Source organism: Eucalyptus grandis, chromosome 5, assembly GCF_016545825.1.
Source record: "Eucalyptus grandis isolate ANBG69807.140 chromosome 5, ASM1654582v1, whole genome shotgun sequence".
Classification (NCBI taxonomy): Eukaryota; Viridiplantae; Streptophyta; class Magnoliopsida; order Myrtales; family Myrtaceae; genus Eucalyptus; species Eucalyptus grandis.
The window spans coordinates 43,716,819-43,737,567 of record NC_052616.1 but is presented as its reverse complement, the minus strand read 5'-3'; the positions used below and the strand labels follow the sequence as shown (position 1 = coordinate 43,737,567).

At 40.8% G+C, this 20,749-nt stretch overlaps 1 protein-coding gene and 1 long non-coding RNA gene across 2 annotated transcripts; both read right to left on the bottom strand.

Moving 5' to 3' along the window:
* Positions 1 to 1,402: 1,402 nt before the first annotated feature.
* LOC104446884 (phospholipase A1-IIgamma) lies at positions 1,403 to 2,783 on the bottom strand. The gene is made up of 3 exons (XM_039313744.1): positions 2,635 to 2,783; positions 2,229 to 2,541; positions 1,403 to 2,047 (listed from the first exon to the last, which is right to left on the bottom strand). Exons 1-3 carry the CDS (start codon positions 2,781 to 2,783, stop codon positions 1,403 to 1,405), a joined length of 1,107 nt encoding a protein of 368 aa, XP_039169678.1.
* A 6,730-nt stretch (positions 2,784 to 9,513) lies between these two features.
* On the bottom strand, positions 9,514 to 12,254 carry LOC104445105. Its single transcript, XR_005551106.1, has 4 exons — positions 11,905 to 12,254; positions 10,329 to 10,722; positions 10,055 to 10,232; positions 9,514 to 9,900 (listed from the first exon to the last, which is right to left on the bottom strand). It is a non-coding gene; the product is annotated as an uncharacterized LOC104445105 (long non-coding RNA).
* Between the last annotated feature and the right edge of the window lie 8,495 nt (positions 12,255 to 20,749).

Genomic DNA, 20,749 nt, shown 5'->3' with positions numbered 1-20,749 from the left:
AGAGAGGGCACCTCCAATATTCCTTGAGGCACCTTCATCCGAGCAAAGCTTGGGCCCAACTACTGCGACGATCGACGCTGCTCCCTGTACGAGACCTTGACGTTGGAGCCTCGCCGCTCTGCTATCCGACCCTGCCGGTGAACCGGCTCTCCTGCTAGTCCCAACATCGCCTGCTTGAAGCTTCTGCCGTTGCTGCCCATGTCCACGTACCGAGATTCAGCAAATTCCCAACGACGCTGTTGCTCTCCCGACATTGCAGTTTCCCCATGACGCTGGCTGTGACGTTGATCATGTCATTTTAGTTAGACCTTTTGTACGCCTTTGCATTGCACGTAGATTAGTTTTTATTAAATAAGAGAAAACCCTAAAATATTGAATAAATTGAGTGTTAATTAAATATCATATATAGGTTATAGATGTGATTTTCTATTATAGATGTGATTTGCTAATTAACACTATAGATTAGGTTTCATTAAATAAGAGAAAACCCTAAAATATTGAATGAATTGAGTGCTAATTAAAAATCATATATAGGTTATAGATGTGATTTTCTACTTTCATTGCTTTGATTTCATGTGCTCACAATTTATTTATTGCTTTGCTTTATTGAGTGTTAAATAATAGTTTCACACCCATGAAATCAATGCAAGTTGTATGCAAAGCATTTTTTGAAGTAAAAGGGAAAATGTACTTGAAAGGACATTAGAAAAATGTAGCATAATCAAGTTCTTGAACTCATTTAATCTAGTTCGTAGAAGTGAATTAATTCTTTCATAAATCGATTCACCAAAATAGATTAGTGGTGATTTCTAATTGAAAAATCATTTGCATGTTAAGAATTTAAATTCTAAGTCGTTGGTATAGGTTTAGGAGAGCCCAAATTAACTCTATGTTTAGTATTCCATTTGTCTTTAGGTGGTGCAAACTGAGGATAGGTCACGACACATTTTATATAATTTTGGGCAATCAATCAGACTCTTGAACAATAGCACCCGGGTTAAATCAAAATGATATAAAGATTGTCAACTTAATTGATCTCGATTTGGTTTAATTGTGAACTCAAATGAGATTTTTCAACATAGAAGGCTAGCAAAAAAAAGAAAGGAGGCAAATTACGAAATCAAGATTTACACAATGAAACTACTGCAAGAAAACAAATGATAATGAAGCGATCTTTATTATTCATTTAAGACCATATTTATTTCATGACATGAAGGTAAACAAAAGATAACTTAGGACCACTAGTACAACACACATAACTTAGTACCACCAATACAACTCAATCAAACCACTCCACTTTTGCATTACGAACCTTTATTATGGTACTGCTAAGTCATAAGCAGCAACTATTGGTAATAGCTGATCACACAGTAATGTATATATAGACTTGGGACTATTTGTTCTAATTATCTTCTGGTGGAGGTGGGATGTACTGAGGGGCCAAGCTCCAGTCTCCAGTGACCTCATCTTGGACCATGTTCTTGTTCTTCGCCACCAACCAATAGGCCGGAATTTTTCTTTCATCCTTCAGAGCATCCATTCCCTTGTTCACCAGCTCAATCCCGCGACGCTTGTCAACATTGAATTCGTTGCTATCGATGCCTTGTGTGCCCGCGATTAGATGTAGGCACGTCTCCAACATATGCCCGATTGCCACGGCGCCAGTCATACCGCTGTAGAGAGGCTTCAGGTCCGGGGACTTGCGCGAGTCGACCAGCAGCTGTTCTCCGACGTGGTAATATCTGATTGGAGGGATGAAGGGAGCGATATCAAGGGCGTTGGTCACTCGAAGGGCTCGGAGCTTCTCGGACGACGAGAACTTCGCCTGGAAGTTCTCGTCCCCGACGTTGGGGCTGGCGAAGGGGAATGCGGTCACCAGACAGGCATTCTCGGGGTGGTCGGTGGGCGCGTTGTAGCCATTGGTCAAGATGTCCAGCGCATTGATCGTTGCCAAAGCCGCGCCCAGGCTGTGGCCGGCCACTGTTATGCTGATTGTCTCGCCTTTGCCGGCATAGAGATCGACTTGCTTCCGGACCTCCCTTAGAACCTGACCAAAGTTGTCCATCAATACCAGTTTTAATTTGACAAAGTAGTCCAAACATCACGTGCTATATCTTATCATATTTTTAGATTTATATATAATAATAAAAAAAAGGTGAAGACAATTTGGAGCTTATTCGGGAGGTAAATTAGCAACAGCAATCTATAAAGGAGTGAAAGTTTCATACCTGGTCTCTGGCACTAAGCCTTGTGTACGGATTTACAAGATCCCACTTCGTATACAAATCTAAAAAGCCAGCGTGAATCTTAGTATGGGTGTCGTCCTTGAAAATGTTGTTCGCCGGGGCCAAATCATCTCGAATATCTTCCATGGACTCCAGGAAATTCGCCGTTCCTCTCCAAGTGACCAAAATGTCCCTTCTCCCTAATGCCTGGGTCCCCTCATCGGTGCTCACTGCCACATATCCGGCCCAAGACCTGTCCGGCTGCTCCAGAAAGGTCGCGTGCGACGGTACGTAGAAGTACCGGGTCACCTCATACCTGAACTTGTTGTTGTCCGTCTCGAGACCCACTTTAGAGAAGAGCTTGTCCATCGGGTACAGGGGCATGCCGTAGCCGGCTCCAGACTCCTACTGGGCGTTGTACGCGTCGTAGATGGCTTGGACTCGTTCTCCGTAGTGTATGAGGTACATCCGAAGATCCTCGTCGAGAGGATCCAACATGTCCTTCCAGTTGGTCTCGCCGCTGAGCTCGGTCCATGGCCTTGAGCTGCCGCCTCCCATGGTATGTATCTCTCTCTCTCTCTCCCTCTCCCTCTCCCTCTCCCTCTCCCTGAACTCTCACTGATAATTGTTTTTTCTCTAGATGGAAAGGCTTGTGGAGATGCAATCCTGCTTCCATGCAATTTATAGACTCTACCTCTTCACTGCGCCATGCGCGGTCACATTACGTTTCGAGGGTTTGTTTTTTCTTTAAATTGCTACGATAAGTTACGTGATGGAGTTGCTTTATGCATAATCTGGCACGTGAAAATCTCCCCTGATTATCTATCAGAGAGTACTCAATTTCTAGGTGAGTCCTCCACCTTTTTTTGCGTGCCCACCTATATTAAATAGCACTACGAACCGAATGGATCAGAGGGACCGTGCATATCTTCAGTTTAGTAGATAAGAATGTGAATTTCCAGTCTCAGTAGCTCGAAACTAAATATGAAAGATTACATGCCTGTCTTTCGTAAGGAATGATACTTGTGCTATAAAAATGTGCCAATATTTTGTTTCCACATGATGGGTAATGCAGCTTCTGTGAAGGGAATGAACCATCCACTTTGTATTGGGTCTCACTCTTTATATAACTAATTAAATTCAATCTTGCCGTATTAGGCTGGAAATCATTGACATGGACTCCGACTATTGTATATGATATGACCGATGCTGAGATAAATTAATTTTAGAATTTTTTATTTTATTGATCGTGACCAACAAGAGTCATGGCCCCCGCCTAGGCCATAGCCAACCACGGTTGAGGGTGGCCCTTGCATGAGAAATATTGCACACCTAAGTCAATAAATTGCTTCTCTGTCAATAGGAGAAATTTAGTAATTAAGAAGTCTTCGATACCTCTACATTGTTTAGATTAAATATCTAGATGCGTAAATTTGTACTTTCCTATTTTTAGCAGTTAAATGTATTAGTCCTATATACATATTGATGAATTTAACAAAAAATGCCATTATTAGGGATTTTTTCGCGGTTTTTTTTTTCTTCATGCAAGCGTTGCTCAATGAATGAATGACTTAGCATAGGTGGCAGGACCCTAGGTTGTTCTTGACTATTTGGGATGTTTTAGAGAGTTTTTGCTCGATTGGCTGGGGACAAGGCTTATTAAAAATGGCCCTACCTAATTGCTTATTCAGAATGGCCCTACCTATTTTCTAACCCTTTTAATTAGATTTCTTGTCATTAATTCTGAGAGATTAAGGCTTATCTAACTGATGGTCGGTTATATATTCAATTTTTCGATCGCTGAAACTTGTCAAACGTGCAAAGCGTGCGAGCTCCGGGGATCATCCACCCGTTATATGGGCAGCTCGCTCTTGAACCACATCAGTTCTGGAATATTTGCTTGTTTTTTTGGTTGGACCATTCCAGTCCTCTTGCATTAGAAAAATGAAGGGAACTGTCATGCAACGCAGTGAACAGTGGAATTATGGGGACAGCTGACCTCGACCAAGAGCATCTCGCTGGTACAAATCCTTTCAGTTTCCTGTTCCGCTCATGCCTGATTTCTTCCTCCTTCTGTTTTAACTCCGAATATAGTATTTCTTGTTATATAACTAAATACATAATTTCTATCTCGTGACACTCTTATTCTAAGACTAACATTTTCTATGATAAGTTTGTAGATGTTTTTTAATTCAATCGTTGCTAGTGATTATTGTTAAGAGCATACAATAGAAATCTGATATTTCCACTTGGGGAGATTGTCAAGAGGGGGTCTAAATTTGAATCTATCAACATAATTAGTTGGATCCATCTTCATTCAAAATCTTAAATTAATGGGTCATAGGCCAACTAAAATTGTATTAACTGCTCCACATATAGGATTTCTCTAATATAACTCACACATATATTTGAAAAATCTCTCTCTCATGCGTAAGCTCATGCCAATGCTCCGATGTGAGATTTTTCTAATATAAGTCACACATGTGTTTTGACAATCTCCCTCTCACGTGTGAGCTTAGTGTTAGGTATATTCTTCCTTAATTTAGGTACTATTCTACATCAACTTATTGTAAGTTGAGTCTCCACGTCATTGTAATGCACCCCCAACTATGCACAACAATAATCATCGACTGCTAACTTGGGATTACATCCCATAGTCTCTATCATGCAGCATAGACCAACTATCCATGTTCTCTTCTTGCCAGATTAATTGTGATGGCAATTTCCACGAAAAACGAGCTTTGATCATGAGATTTCTTTTTTAAGTCGGAACAAATTGGGGGTGGAACAGCAATTGACTATCGTCTTTGATATCATTTATTAAGAGTGCGCAATAGATACCAGATATCTTCACCTAGAGAGATCGTCAAGAGGGAGCCCAAGTCCGAGCCCTTCAACATATCAAATTGGGCCACCTTCACTCATAAACTTAAGCCTATGAGTTATGAGTCAATTATGATATATTAACTACTCCATACCACATCAATTTTCCAATGTGAGACTTCACTACCATAACTCACGCATATATCTCAACAATTATCGCCACACCTCTCAAGTCAAAATTTTTTTCCTCATATTGCAACGTTATGTCATTACTATTACTAAACCATAACATTGTAGTTTTTTTTTTCATCGGTATAACATTGTAGTTTGATTAAGCACGTTTTTTTCCTTGCTAATCTCTCGAACTTTCTTGCTTTCTATAACACAATGCTTCTACATCATTTCTTTCTTTCTTTGCCTTTTCCTGCTCTCCAAATAAACAGTTTTAGAGAATAGGAAACGTGCACATGTATGCGATGTAAGATCCTAGAATTAGACATTTTATGTATGTCATTCCTTGTCACTAGCAAAAACCGGAGGGCCTCATTTATCTTTCATCTAGTGCCTTACGCAGTCCAATGTCCCTCGGAGGTGTCTATGAGAACTAATTTAAATGTCCCTCGTGCACGAGAAAAATGAAGGGAATTTCTTTTGGCGTGAGAAAAATTAATGGAATTGCTGTGCTGTGAACGTTGGATTAATGAGGACCACAGTCCTCGACCAATTGCTTATTACATAACTACTATTAAATACAGCAATTTATTCATTCATCGATGAATTACATTAAGGTAGTTTGTGGTGATTGTGTGATAAAACAATTAATTCTTGGCAAAAGAACAACGCAAATGCCAAAACTTGGCACAGGGATACCTAAGTGCCAAAAGTTACGAAAGGTATCCTTAAGTGTCATTTTTTTTTTAAAATTAGGACACCTGAATGCCAAGTTCGGCGATCCTAGTCGGAAATCCCACGTGGCAATTTTTTAGTAATATAATTCGCCTACATGGCTTGCCGAGAGCTAAATTAGCAAAGAAGAGCAAGAACAACGTCGTTTTGCCTTTTTTTGAATTTTAATATTGATATTAATTTATTATTAAGATAATGGAGGAGATGAAGATTGCAGAAGGCGAGGGCTTAGCCTTCACCGTCGTCTCCCTACCATTGCCGGGAAGGGTTGGCCGGGATTGTGACATCCTGAAATTTGACCTCGTCTCGAATATATGAAATAGACATTTCGTTGACATGCCTATGGTCCTTTTTCTTTGAGTTGGCCACTCACAAGTTAAATAATCTATTAGATGAAGTCGTTAAGGGATATAAACGCGGCAGACTAGAAAATTGCGGGTAATTCCACACGATTGTGAAATTCATGTCAAACGACACTAACCTGATTTTCTGTCGAATTATACTCGGGACACGTAATTGAAACCTTGCGATTTTTACGACAATCGAACGTCATTTACGAGTCAGAGATGCACAAACGTGGATCGAAAATTATCGACCACGGGTTGTCGCGACCTCTTTTTTTTTTTGGCGCCCGCAATCAGGTACGGGCGCCTTGCGGAGCCTGATGGCTCAGCTGAAATTAGTTATGCCTAGACTCTCCCAAGTCCATCAATTCACGACTTTAATAGTCTAAATTTTTAACCTGTAAATTAATTTTAAAACGGAGTCACCACTAATCGGTTTGGGGTGGGTTGATTAGAAACCCGAGCGAAGTATTGGGAGAAATACTCGCTCTGCGCAACCAGAGAAATTAGGATCGGGAGTTGATTACACTAGTTAATCACTAATGCCCTTTCGGTACCTAATCTTGTTTAAACCTTGGGGTTTTTGGATGTTCGAGGGATTTTCCATGCATTTTTGGGAAGAAAAACATTTTTGAGTCTTTTTCTAATTTTTTGGACACAAAAGGGATTTTTTGGGATTTTTTGAAAAAATACAAATCTTTTTGGCCTTTTTCTGATTTTTTGGCTTTTTCATGAATTTTTGGCTTTTTTTGGATTTTTGGCATTTTTGGAAAATATGGAATATTTTTGATTTTTTATTTTTTGGAAAATAAAATATTTTTATCATTTTTATTATTTTTCGATTTTCTGGAAATTAAAATATTTTTAATATTTTTCTAAAATAAAATATATTTTGATTTTTAAAAATAAATTGTTTATTTATTATTTATTTATTTAAAATATTATTTAAAATAAGATTTAAAAAAAAGGGGCCGACCAGAATCGGATCCGCGGGTTGGGTCCGACCGGAGTCGACCCAAACGAAGGGCTCGCTACGCGGGCCTGACTTTTTTTTTTTTTTTTAAAAACGACGTCACGGCCGGGCGTTTGGGGACACTCGGCCCGACCCGACGACCCGGCTCCACGACCCGCTCCCTAATGAAACCCCACTCGGATCCGACCCGAACCTCGACCCGACTTCCGCCGCCCCTAAAATCGCAGAATCCCTACCCATTTTCTAAACTCGGATCTGCTTCGTGACCCGGAAATCGCAGACCCTAGGGTTTGTGAATTTGCGGCGCCAAAAGGGGGGGAAACGGGAGCATTACGGTGGTGACGGCGGTGACGGTGGCTACAATGGCTACGGTGACAGCAGTGAATGGCAAAGGCGATGGCCATTAGAGCTTTGGATGGACAGCGTAGGTAGGGCTCCATCGTCACCTATTCTCAGCTTTGGCGCAGCACAGTGGCACAGCTTGCGGTGACGATGGCGACCTTTAGATCTGGACGGCGTTGAGACGGTGTTTGGGGCGGCGTTGGAGCTGAATCGACGGCGGATCTGAGCCTCGACCGTCTCTGCGCTTTGATTTCCCTTATCTCTGTAGGCTCGCTTGCCCGCGGCCTCCCCCGGTGTCTCTTGGTGGGAGGCCGTTTAAGCTCACGACCTACCTCCGGCGGGCCTCAGATCTTCGACTGCGCGTCCTCGGACCCCCCCTGAAGTCTCTCAATGGGGAACCTGAAGTCTGCGGCCTTAGATCCGACTCCCTCTCTCTCTCTGTTCGTCTCTTCGGCAGAATCTCTCCCTCTCTGGCCGCAAGCTTTTGGATCTAGGCTTGCTCGTCTTCGGCCCCCTTTCTAAAGTCTCTCAGTAGGAAGCACGAAGCTTTGCAGCATTCGATCGTTCTCGGCGTGCCCTTTGCCGTCGTTGGGGGAGCCCTATTTATGGCGAGGAGGAGATCGGTCGATGGAGGTTTGGCCGTCGGCCCTCGCACGCCGACCGGACCCCCACGGCTGAACCGGCGTCCCATCCGAGCTCCTGCAACAACGCATGCTCGGCATTGAAGGAAGCCAATGATGGCGCTTGAGATCTGTCTCTTCCGGCTGACGTCGGCCTACCCTCCTCGGCCGTAGGTTGTCTTCGAGCGCGTCATCGTCACTACGCGTGAACTACAGAGGCGAAGAAGGAAGGAGCAAGGAAGAAGAGGAAGGAAGAAGAAGGAGAGAGGGGGGTGGGCCGGGTTGTGCGAGCCCACGCGAAAAAAAGGATGGGGCTGGGCTTGGATGCCAAGCCCTAATGGTCTTGCTTTTGTTTTTTCTTTGTTTTATTTTTTTTTTTTGTTGTTTTTGTTTATTTGTTTTGTTTATTATCCGAAAAAAGGAAATATAAAAGAAATTAAGGCCTAATTAATAACTTAATCAAAATTTAGGTGTCAACACGGGTCAAATGCGCTAAAATCCCTAAATGCTACTCGGTAGGTTAGGTTGTACTAAAATCGCGTTCGGTCGATTTTAATCATGAAATGAATTCAATTTTTGGAATCGGACATTCGAGCATGTCATGATTCATTTATAGGACGCCGTCTCATCTTTTGGAGAAATTGTGTCGAGCTCAAGATTTTGCAAAAAAATCAATTTCGGACAAATTGGAAAAGAAAGGGAAATTCGGATGGCTGAAGAAAGGCCCATTTTTCTACACTAAAATGGTTTAATTTTGAGAAATTAAAGCTAATTCTTCATTGGTGGAGTGCTTGACTTCTTGGCTGAAGACTTTGGGGGCTTCTTCATGATCACTTGGATATTTTGCAAGCCTTTTGATTGGTCCTTGCCTTGACTTCTTGACCTTCTTGTCCCCCCCCCTCTCTCTCCCCCCCTCCCTCATGTGTGAAGACCCAACTGCAGCAGCCCCTTCTTTGGGTGCATTTGGGAAAGCTTTTGGAAAAAGCCTTTAAAAAAATGCAAAGGCCTTTAGTCTAAAGGGTTTTGATGAAATCTGCAAAAACCGTTTGGTAAATGTAATTGAAAAGTGCCTTAAAAAGCAACTTTAAGAAAATGTTGTTTGGTAAACATAAATTTGAAAAGTCATTTTAGTGTGATTAATTTAAGTTTTTATTTTATTTTAATTTGTTTAAAATTGACAAAAATGATTGTAATTTTTATATTTTTGTTAAGAATAATGTATTAAAGACAAATTAACAAATTTATAAACCAAAAAATACATCAAGGTGGATCATTCTCAATTAAAAAGAGAGTAATTTCATTAAAATAAGCATGGTCATATATGTTCTAAGGAAAGAAATATGTTATCCTTAAATATTACACGAACATTCTTGGACAACATCCAAAGAGGCCTAATTGACCATGAAGAACAAGACCAAATGTTGCCATCCCAAATTCTGAGTTGAAGATCTTGCCATCCAAAACTTTAGCTCCACGAGAGTCAAGACCAGTAATTGTCTCAGCTTCGTCATCGCCATAAGTATATGAACTGCTCCCTGATTCAGCCTCCTCCAAATGCATGACACTCTGGTCATCATCTTCATTTACAGACATCAGTAAGTGACCTGAAAATAAGGTCAATGACTGGTCTCATCACTGCATAGGCAAGAAGCTCCCTGACAATGCATCTGACAAATGAGCATTGCAAATGTTCAGGCTCGAAGGTAAAAGAGATAAGTCCATCCATTACATGTTGTAAAACCTGAGCTGGAAAAAAAAAAAAGCATGTGTATAGCAAGGAACATAAGTATGTCTATGTAAAGGATATTACAAGAAAGCAACCTTGTGCTCAGCTTTAATGGAAAATAATGCTGAGTGCAATTTATTTTCAGAAGCCAAGATACGTCTTAGTTCACCATCTAGTTGATGAACAGTGAGGTGTTCAAACTGTTGCTTTTCAATCTTTGCCCGTGTCATGCGAAAGATCTCCAAATGTGTTCAGATGAGACCAACAATGTCCCTGCACCAGTTAATAAGGTCAATGACCTTGAAAACCAGATTTAAAAAAAAAGAAAAACATACAGAAAAAAGATGAACAATATCATGATGAGAATACCTTGTAAGAAGGTCGATAAGGTTAATGTTCCTCACGCGATCTGAAAATTCTGCAAGAACATGATTGATGATGCACACCAATTCCTCTGGGCCTTCTCTATCAAGTGTTAAACAAGAATACCAATGATCTGTGACCCACTCGGATACTAGATGCCTGGTAAAGCAATCCATTGCATCTTCAACTACAGGAGAACCCACTTTACTTCTCCACTTCGACTATGTAACAACTTTAGGAGTTTCAACAGGTTTCTTCAGAGATGCAGTGGTGCTTGCAGGTTTTTTGCTGTTATATACTGCAGCTTTCCTTCGCATATCAAAATCCATTGAAAAATAGAGAAGGGCTATGATTAATGTTGCAGCAGCGGGCAAGTTAACCCACACAGAAGAGCTTGTCACTGGAAACAGAGATAAGATCAGTGAATGTCCCATCATAAGCAAGAAGATTAGCAAATAATAGCAGAAAGAATCACAGGACATAAATTTTCAACAATACCTTCAGTCTAACAAATTTTCAAATTATGAGAACACATCAAAGTTTCGCACAAAATCACAAGACCTGATTATTCCAAAACTCCACAAAGCTCCATTAGGTTTCAAATTTTGATGCACCAACAGCAGCAAGGACAAAAATGCTATCTTCGTTGAAATGGTCGGAAATGAAGGTATGAAGCAAAAGATAATTCTAGCAAGATATTTGCTAACTGTAAAAGTTACTTGAGTTTATCCTTCTTTCTAATGTTATTTGTTGAGGCCCAAGATATTGCCAAGCCTTTGCTGTCTTAATTACTATGCCAATTGGGTAGCTACACAAGTTAGGAAGTGTTTATGTCCACGGGAGTGAATTACTCACATCTCTTTCACTGACAACTTTGTTAGACAGGGATATTTGTTCTGATCTCCGTTGAGAGGTCGTACTCTGAACTCTAAAGCAATAAAGATTAAGTCTGATACATTTCTGGTCAAAAAAAAGAAAAGAATCCTTGCTCTCTTTATTCTTATTGCCACAGAGAAAAAGAGCGTCAATCTCACTCTTTAGTATGAATGACAATGCTAGCGAGTCGTCCACCAATATAAAGCAAATTAATAGCTGGGGTTTTATTTCAAAGATCATTACAAATAATCAAAATGGAACTACAAAAGAGTAGAATAGTATAAGTTAGCATCAACAAAACCGAGGACAAGAAGAAGACCAAATGTTGAAGAAGCACAAGATCTTCAACTCAGAATTCATATTTCTACACTAAACAAGCGAATATCCACATCTCGTCAGAAATTAACTGTAGCAAGACCAATGAACAAATAACTCGACTTAATTCAATCATCAAAACGCAAAGTCCTGGATGCCCCGAAGCCTCGCTAATCAAAGTCAAAATTCCAAAGTCAGATTAGCCCATAACAAAATAAAAACATCGAAAGACTGACAACAAAATTAAAGTTCACTAGAAAATAGAAACAGATTGGTCCACAGACAACCACAATCAACAAATGTGGAATCACGACCAACACATCCGGAGAAATCAACACCAATCAAATAAGTATTGAACATCAGTGGCAGAGATTATAGTGAAAGTGAAGACCTTGCCAATGGCATTGCGGAGGAAGCCATCGCGATAGACCTCGCGCTTCAGCTTCAACGTCAAATGCTTCGTGAAGGTGACGTTCCATTTCTTCGGAACTTCGATGGTTGTTGAATATGGGATGATAATTTCTAGGATTACTTCGGAGCCCAGGCGTCGCCAGACCCCAGGCGCAGTGCGCCGGTGTCCTGCGACCTCGGCAAGCCTCGCAACAACAGATCTGTGCGACGACGCGACCGTCGACCAGGCGATTAGCGGCGACCGTCGATTAGGCGACTGCAGGCGACTGGGCGAGTAATGTTCGCGAGGCGAATAAATAGAGGTGAGAGAGCTATGTTTCGTTAGGCAACCGCACGAGTGAAGAGAGGCAAAGGAAGAAGAGCGACAGATCTAAAGGGTTTTTTACGTTAGAATAGGGGGTAATGTGGAATTATGATTAGTGAGTGAGGGTAAGATTGGAAATTCAAAAAAATCATTAACTGGGTACTGTTGCATGCCGAGAATGCCAGAAAGCTAAGGCAGGGGAGAGGCAGCCTTGAGCTCAATGCCTTTACAAGGCCTTTGGAAATACTAGCATTTGGGAAATGTATCCCCAAAATTAAATGCCAAACGCACTTGTCTTTGCCTAAGGGCCTTTAGAGGTTCAAAGGGCTTTGTAAAGCTATCCCCAAGCGCAGCCTTCTTCATTTCATTTCCCCTCACCCTCACGTATTCCCCCTCCCCTCCATTTTCCTTGCTGCATATCCACCACCTGGTTCCCCCACGATCACCCTCCTTCTATCACGCCAACTCCACACCAACTTCAACAACCGCTAGCCTCCCATCTCCAATGACCAGTAACGCCAACACCACCCCAACACCAGTTTCACCGCTAACGCACCAACAACTCTGCCCATCTCCGCCCACAACTTCATCCGCCCACCCCCACCACACGCTACCAGTAGCGCACCACCCACCAGAAGCCCCAACTTCAGCTCAGCTCACCCCCAACCGTCTAGCGACTGTAGCTCCACAGGTCAACCTGCCACAGAACCAAACCAGCTTTGGCCGTGAGCCCCCTTACGGATTTCAGCCACTGTTTGAGCTCCATTGGAGACACGGTTGTTCTGGGCCTTCACCGCCATCGCCGTGAGCCCGCCGCCATCAAATTTCGGTGAGTTAATTCCCTAATCCTTGATTAGGTTGTTAATTGCGCTTAAGGGGTTAGATTAGTGCTAATTAGCTTAGTTAAATTAGTATTGAGTGATATTAACCTTAAGATGGATTAGTGTTAATCTATTTTGGTTAGATTAGCCTTAAGATGTATTAATATTGATCTAGTTGGTTGGATTAGTTCTAATGAGGGCGATTTAGTTTGGTTTAGTGGATTTCTCCCAGATCAGTTTGCTGGATGCTCGCCGCTTGCCATTTTTGTGAGGAAAAAGTGCTACGATTTTGAGGTTGTTTCCTTCTTGAAAAATGTTCTAGACAACTTCAGCTATGACATATATTTTACTCCATATTTTAGGGATTTAAAAGAATGAGATTTCAGTTTCGTTATTTGCAAAACAAAATCTCGAATTATGCTGGAAACAGTGACCTTGTGGTGTTCAAATGATTTTTATCAACTCTTAAGGTTCGATTTTTGAAAGAGTTTCTTCATAAAAGTTGTTCATTACATCTTGTAATTTAATATAGTTAAATTTCAGATCAAACAAACAAGTTTTGGATTTCGAACTAAACTGATTTTGGAAAACATAATTTCTAGACAAGGACATAGTTTTTGTAACAGTTTGAGAGATTTACTACTCTCATTCTAGAAGAATCTGGGTTATGGTGTCTCATAAAAAGTGTTTGATTAAGTGTCCTTTAGAACATATTAAAATTTGAGAATTTTCTGAGCTTGTTTGATTATGTTTATGAAATTAAACTTGGAGGCGCACCCGGTTTCTGCCGATTAAGATCAGTAGTGATTTTGTGATTGTTCTTAATGTTGTGCTTGCTGGACAATGCATATTTGGTGGTGTGGTTGACTTTTGGCATGCTTAGAACTTATGTGTGATGATATGTGAATGGTAGTTCTACGGTGGTTGTTTATTGTTATTACAAAAAAATGACCTTATGAGTTTTTAATTAGAAAAACAATGAGGTGTCGGGTTGGATACCAAAACTTATTTGCTCAATAAAACAATGAGATTTTAAATTAGGCACGTGCAAATTTTGACAGATTAATTTTGAGTACATGAGCATCTATGAATTTATTTCTAAAAGTTTTGAACAAAAAAGGCGGGGTTACTAAAGATTGTTTTTAAAAGGGATGGTTGGGCAAGAAAATGGAAAAATAAATGAGGTGTCGGTTGGACACGAGGTTTTATGTGGTCAATAAAATGAGGAGGTTTTATACTAGATGCGTGCAAAGTTTGACGGGTAAATTTCAAATACGTTACCCCGTACGAATTTATTTCGAAAAGTTTGAACAAAAAAAAATGGGTTGCTAAGTTGATTTTTTTAAAAAGGGGTTTTGGTGTTCATGGCTACATAATGGAGGATAAAGTTGACTTGATTGATGATATGCCTGCATGGTTAAGTTAATTAAGTAGTTCAGTTTACTTAAATGTGATTTATTTAATTGATCGCAATTAGCGTAATTAGTGACGGATTAGCCGTTTCGTGAAATTATGTGCTGATTCTCTTGGTTGAATTTATATGTGAAATTGATTGATTATAAGTGCAATTGAGTGCTTGGTGGTGATTTTTGAATATTATTACAAAACCTGATTTTATGGTATTTAAATAGAAAAACATCGGGTGTCAGTTTTTGACGCCAAAATTTTAGATACTATATAAAATCATGGAGTTTTGAACTAGGAGTGTACCAAATTTGATGGTTCAATTTAAATGCGTGATCACACGCGATTATTTTACTAGGATGATTTTTAATACGAATAAAAGTGGCCAAGTTCATTATTCGAAATTGAGGCATTTGAGTGCAAAGCACGATGTTCTTGGCTGAGTATGGATGTGCATGTGGTCACTATCAAAACCCATCCTGATGTGTATGAATACGCAGGGCGATACTTGATTAAGTTTGGATGCCCCAAATCAATGGATGCCAGTCTCAGTAAGGGCTGGGCTGATGCTCTTGTGTGGAATGCCGTCTTGATGCGTATGAATACATGGGATGATGTCGTGCTCGATGGAATGGGACGACGCCTGGTTATGCCGAATGACCGCCAACTGTCGAGTTGGCCGTGGTCATTGGATCGTAATAACTAGAACATGCATGAATGGTTGTGATAATTGTGCCTAATTATGGGACAAAATTATGTAACACGGTATGGACGTGTCATAATGGTTCAGTCTTATAATTGGGACTCATGTAATTGAAATGATGTGTTCCGGTTATTAAACTGTGCTTGCTGCACTGATGATGGTATATATGTTGAGCTAACGTGCAGGTACGTGCCGAGGCGAGCTAAGATCTGTATGGTGTTTGCTTAGGACCACCTTCGAGGTGAATTTGCGTCCTAATCAAGGTTTAGGGTTTTGACTCACTCAGATTTTTATCTCATCTCGTCGTGGGCTAACCTTTTTCAAGGCCGTAGCGTGGTGATCTGATGAGTTCGGATGTGGTGGGTGTGAGATGTGACACCTTGTGGCTGGCCCTGCCGTTAGCGAAGTTTAAGGTGATCATGATCCTTGAGGTCTTTTAAGAGAGTCAAGAGGAAGTAGCCGCTGAAGGGCTTGTAATTATTAGACTTCCTTGGGTCAACAGTTGGTAAGGAAATTGTTAGGTTTGGGAAATTTGTTCCTTGTGTTTATTATCCCTATTGTTTGTTTATTGACCAAGGGTTTGTTTAATTCGCTTCCGCATGTGCTTAATTGAAAGAAAAAAAATGGGTCAGCGATGCATCCTGGGACGTCGCATTTTTAAGTCAACCGTCGAGGGATGCCACACACTCAGGGTTTGGGGCGTGATAGGGGTCACTAGGCCCTAGCTAGGGGTTGGCAACCCTATCTAATTGGCGATGAGGGCCTACAAGCCCTTGCTTAGATCTGGGGTGAAGGTTGCGGGCCTCCCCTAGATTTAGCGAGGGTCGCCGGCCCTTCTAGGTACAGTTGCTCGGCACCTATTGGTGTTACTTGAACAAAGCCCTTGATGTCGCGATTATTGCCTCCCAAAAGAACTTGACTCCATAATTTTGATGCGAGATCACCAAATTTTCTTTTAGATCTCTCCTTCATTCGTTGCTGATCCCCTTTATCTACATTGCGTTTTTGGCCCCTAGCCAGCGGCAACCCTTTGCCTAGTAGGGCAACGGTTGGCGACCCTCACCAAATTTGGGGGAGGGCCACGACCCCTACCCCAGATTTGGGTGAGGGCTTGCAATGTGGCATCCCAAAATTCAAAGTCAAGTTATAAGATGTGTTAAAGTCTCTAATTAGGTAATGAAATTACCTATGGATTATGCTTTAGCCATTAGTCTCTTTTTAAGATTAGATGATTTGTGCATATGTTTGTGAGAATTTAAATTTGATAGATTAATGATGATAATCTATGCTTGGCCATGCATCTTACAAATTAAATTCCTATAAATAAAATGTCACAAGACTTTGGCCATGTGGAAAAAAATTAAAATTTAAAATTTATAGAAGAAATTCAAAAAAAAAAAAAAAAAAAAAAAAGAGATTTGAATGGGCCTTAAGCCCAAAGTGGATCTTTAATGGGCCAAGTTGGCCGGCCCATTGAAGCCCGCAAGTGGGCTGCCGTCGACCAAGAAGGAGGCCCAAAAGAAGGCCCAAGCCCAAGCCCATTATGCATGCAATGAGACAAGTGGCACAAAGGAGGATGTCATGCATTGGCTAATTTGAAGGCAAACAATGATTACCAATGATGAGGATTAGGGGGATAAAAGGGAAGAGAGAGAGAAGGGTGGCCGGTTCATTCGGCCAAGAGAGTGGGAGGGAGAGAGAGATTTCGAGAGAGAGAGACACCGTGCGAGAGAGGGAGAGAGTGGCCGAGAGAGGAGAAGCCGAGGAGGGAGTTGCCGTCGCTCGCCGTCCATCTGCTGTGCTCGCCGCCATGTGCCGCCGTCCGTCCAGTCTAGAGGCAAGTGGGAGTCCTCTAACTGCTCTTGCATGTGTGTTTGTTACATGTATGGTTGATATAGTGTCGAGTTTGGGTGATTAGGTGAGGAAAACCGAAGTATGGATGGATTGTTCTTGGGTGGTATGGCTGTTTTCGCTTCAACAGTTTGAGTCAGAATGTTGTGTGAGCTTGCATGCATGTTTGGAGTCCGATTTTGGCTTCGATCTCTTCATGAAAGTTGTAGCTAACATCTTGAACTAAAACATACTAAAATTTTGTGGAAAATTATGGATATTTGAGGGGTTAAACTCTCATCCTACGGAGACCTCAGATCTGGAAAGATTTCACTGACCTTTTGATGGATTTGTGGTTGCATGTTGATTTGTGCTAAGAATCTTTCTTCGATCTCTCATGAAAGTTGCAGGGGACATATTAAACTACAACATACTCAAATTTGAAGTGCAACGAACAAGTATAGCCTAGTAAATCGACTAGATCTTGAAGATGGTAATTCTGGAGATGTATTTCGGGACACCCGAGACTTCATGGACTTAAATGACGACTATACCCTGGTTATTTGACTTATATCTCTTCTTAAAACTTGTATAGGACATCTTGATGTATAACATATCCAAATTTCAGAGGAAACGAAAGAGAATAGGTAGGTGAAAACTCAGTATTTCGGAGAAGCATGCACTGGATGATGCGGTAATGGATCCAGAAGCTTCGTGAGACTGTAGAAATTAATCTAAAAATAATCTGGCTTTGGAGTCTTCATGAAAGATGTACGAAAATTTCTTGTCTGTAACTCAGTAAAATTTCGTAATTTTTGGAGGATGTATGGATATTTTAATCAATTTATTCAAAAACTGTGCATTCTGATTTCACCCGAAAATGACATGCCATTTTGTGAGAATTGTGAAATTGTGTGAAATTCTATTTGGCCATGTATTTTGCATGAAATTATTATTCTATTGTCTTATTTATCACTTGCCTTAATTTTTTTTATAATTTATAGATATTAAATTTAATATTTTTGAAAATAAGAAAAGCTGGAATTTAAATAAAAAAAAGGGCATGAAAAAGGGATTATTTTATTGGCCATAAATTCCATTAAATTTAATTATACCATGTAACATGTATGATGAGGTCTTGATGTATGCATGACATTGAATTGACATACATGTATGAATTCCATGCCAAGTATGACTTGTTTGATGTCACGTCATATGCCATGCTAAATTAAGACTGAAATTGGTAAACATGGATAATGGTAAATGAGGAGGTGGTTGGGGTGGACGATAATGCCCGGAATGTGGGGGGCCGGAAGCCCTGTCGGAGGTCTTTGCCCAAGGGGAATGCCTCGCGATGCGAGGATTGGAGTGCGGGATGCCCGGCCAGGGAGTGTAAATGTTGGAAGCCCTGTCGGAGGTCTTTGTCCGAAGGGAATGCCTTGTGATGCCAGTTGGGATGCGAGATGCCTGGAATGTGGGGGGCCGGATGCCCGGTGGCCTGGAATGGCTGAATGCCGGAGGTTTTTCTCGCATGGGATGCGAGGGTATAGTATGAGATGAAATTGATGATCTAAGGAAGGATGATGCGGTGATCAAATTGAAAGTTAAAAGTGGAAATCAAACCATGATGATATGCATGATGATGATGATGATGATGATGATGATGATATATGATATGGCATGATGATATGCATGATGATGATGATGATGATGATGATGATATATGATATGGCATGATGATATGCATGATGATGATGATGATGATGATATGATATGGCATGATGATATACATGATGATGATGATGATATGCATGATGATGATGATGATGATGATGATATATGATATGGTATGATGATATGTATGATGATGATGATGGTGAAATATGATAAGGCATGATGACAATATGTCATGTATATGATGATGATGACATGTGTGTAATATAATAATATCATGATGACGCCATATGAGTATGACATGATGATACACATGTATGTGTTATGATTGTGATGATGATGCATGATAGTATGCGCATGGCTTCAAGGTAAGTAATGCCTGAAATGCATGTATGACTTGTATGATGCATTGAGTGGTTATTGGATTCCTTTACCTGCTGAGTGGTTGTACTCACCCCTTTTGGGGACCAACATTTCAAATTAGCAGCATGCCGCTCCCTGCCGTCACGCGGGGTGTATTTTACGGTTTACCATTCGATGTCGAGGTTAAGTGCGAGGAGTTCAGCTGTCCTTCTGTGCCTGGATTGATGTATATACGAGTGCGTTACGACATAGGCCTAGCTGGGGGCTCGATTGTCCAGGAGTTTGTCTCTGTCCACGTTCGTCACGATGGGGTTATGAGAGGGATGTTGCCACCGCCACCACCTGACGCACCGGATTGGGTGTGAGGCCCGTGCGTGACGAGTAGGAGCTAGATCTTTTTGGGATAGTTAGCCGACACTGATGATGGGGGTTGTACACATGAGATGTAGAGGGTCGAGGGTTCTTTTTTGGGTTTTAAGCCGGACATGGCTGAGTCTGGCTTTTCCTTTTGATGTATCGACCCAAAGAAGTCCCATTTTGAAAATATATGTAAATAAAGTGTCATGGCTTGTCTATAAAATCAAGATGATTAGTGGTGCATATTTGTATTATGGTTGGTAGGGGAGAGATGGTGATGTTTTAATTTGCTTCCGCCAATGAGTCGCAGGGACCGTTTTGTTTAAAAATAAAATGTGTTTATGAATTACGACGTTTCTTCTAAGGGGAAAGGTAATAAGGTGTAACATTAGCGCTGGTGGCGACCTACGAAGGGTTCGGGGTGCCACATGCAAGGTCCTTGCTGCCGGTCGACTAGGGTCACCCGGCCTTGGCCCGCCAAAGGGTTGATCCCTCACTTTCTACAATCTTCATCTTCATCTTTTTCTTTTTCTTTTTTTCAATAATTTAGTTTTAAATTTTATTTAATTAATATTTATATTAAAATTCAAATCCAAGACAAGATGACTTTGTTTTGGCTTATCTAGCCACGTCAACGTACAAAACGACGTCATTTTGCACTTGTCTCATCGGAAAAACATCACATCGGTATTTCGATCATATTTTCTCACCATTGGGACTTAATTGATCAATTTTGCTACGATTTTGTCACTTAAATGTACATTTCTTAAATTTTGGCACTTAAGTATCCTCCATGTCAAGTTTTGGCACTATATGGATTTGGGTCTCATTAATTCTGATACAATAAATCCCGTTCAAGGCTTTCAATCAGAGTAATCTATCATTCTATGGTTGGAGTTTCGTGAAGTATATCTTGATGTAATAGTTTGCATGCATTCGTGACATTTGTGTAACATAAGGTTTATGATCATATTACAAGAGAAAAGGATCATAATTACTACTCACACATCAAGAATGCAAAGAGATCCACACAAAGAATGAGATTAATGCAGTTATGATTAGGCTAATAAGTACCTAAAACATTTTATTGTCAGAGGACATAGAATTTTTATTTAAGTTCTATTGTTCTCGATGATATAAAGGTGACCAAGATTTGAAATGTGCATACTCTCAAAAAATACCCTAAAGGAACGAAATTGACTTTTGTTGTATTAGCTGACCCTAAAGTGCCAAAACTAAATTTTGTCACCCTAGGTTGTCGGCTAAGGTGACTCAAGGCAACAAATCATGGTTTTATCATTTTAAGTCTGCCTCCACTTGAAAAGAAGAAGAAGAGCGCTAGCCATTCTTGAAGGTGCCGCTAAGCTCC

Bases quoted from the DNA above. Each gene is read 5' to 3' on its own strand.
- LOC104446884 (XM_039313744.1), bottom strand. From the start codon at position 2,783: ATGGGAGGCGGCAGCTCAAGGCCATGGACCGAGCTCAGCGGCGAGACC. The intron at 2,542-2,634 runs GTAGGAGTCTGG...CAACAAGTTCAG, and splicing joins TACGACGCGTACAACGCCCA to GTATGAGGTGACCCGGTACT. The intron at 2,048-2,228 runs GTATGAAACTTT...AACTTTGGTCAG, and splicing joins GGCTTAGTGCCAGAGACCAG to GTTCTAAGGGAGGTCCGGAA.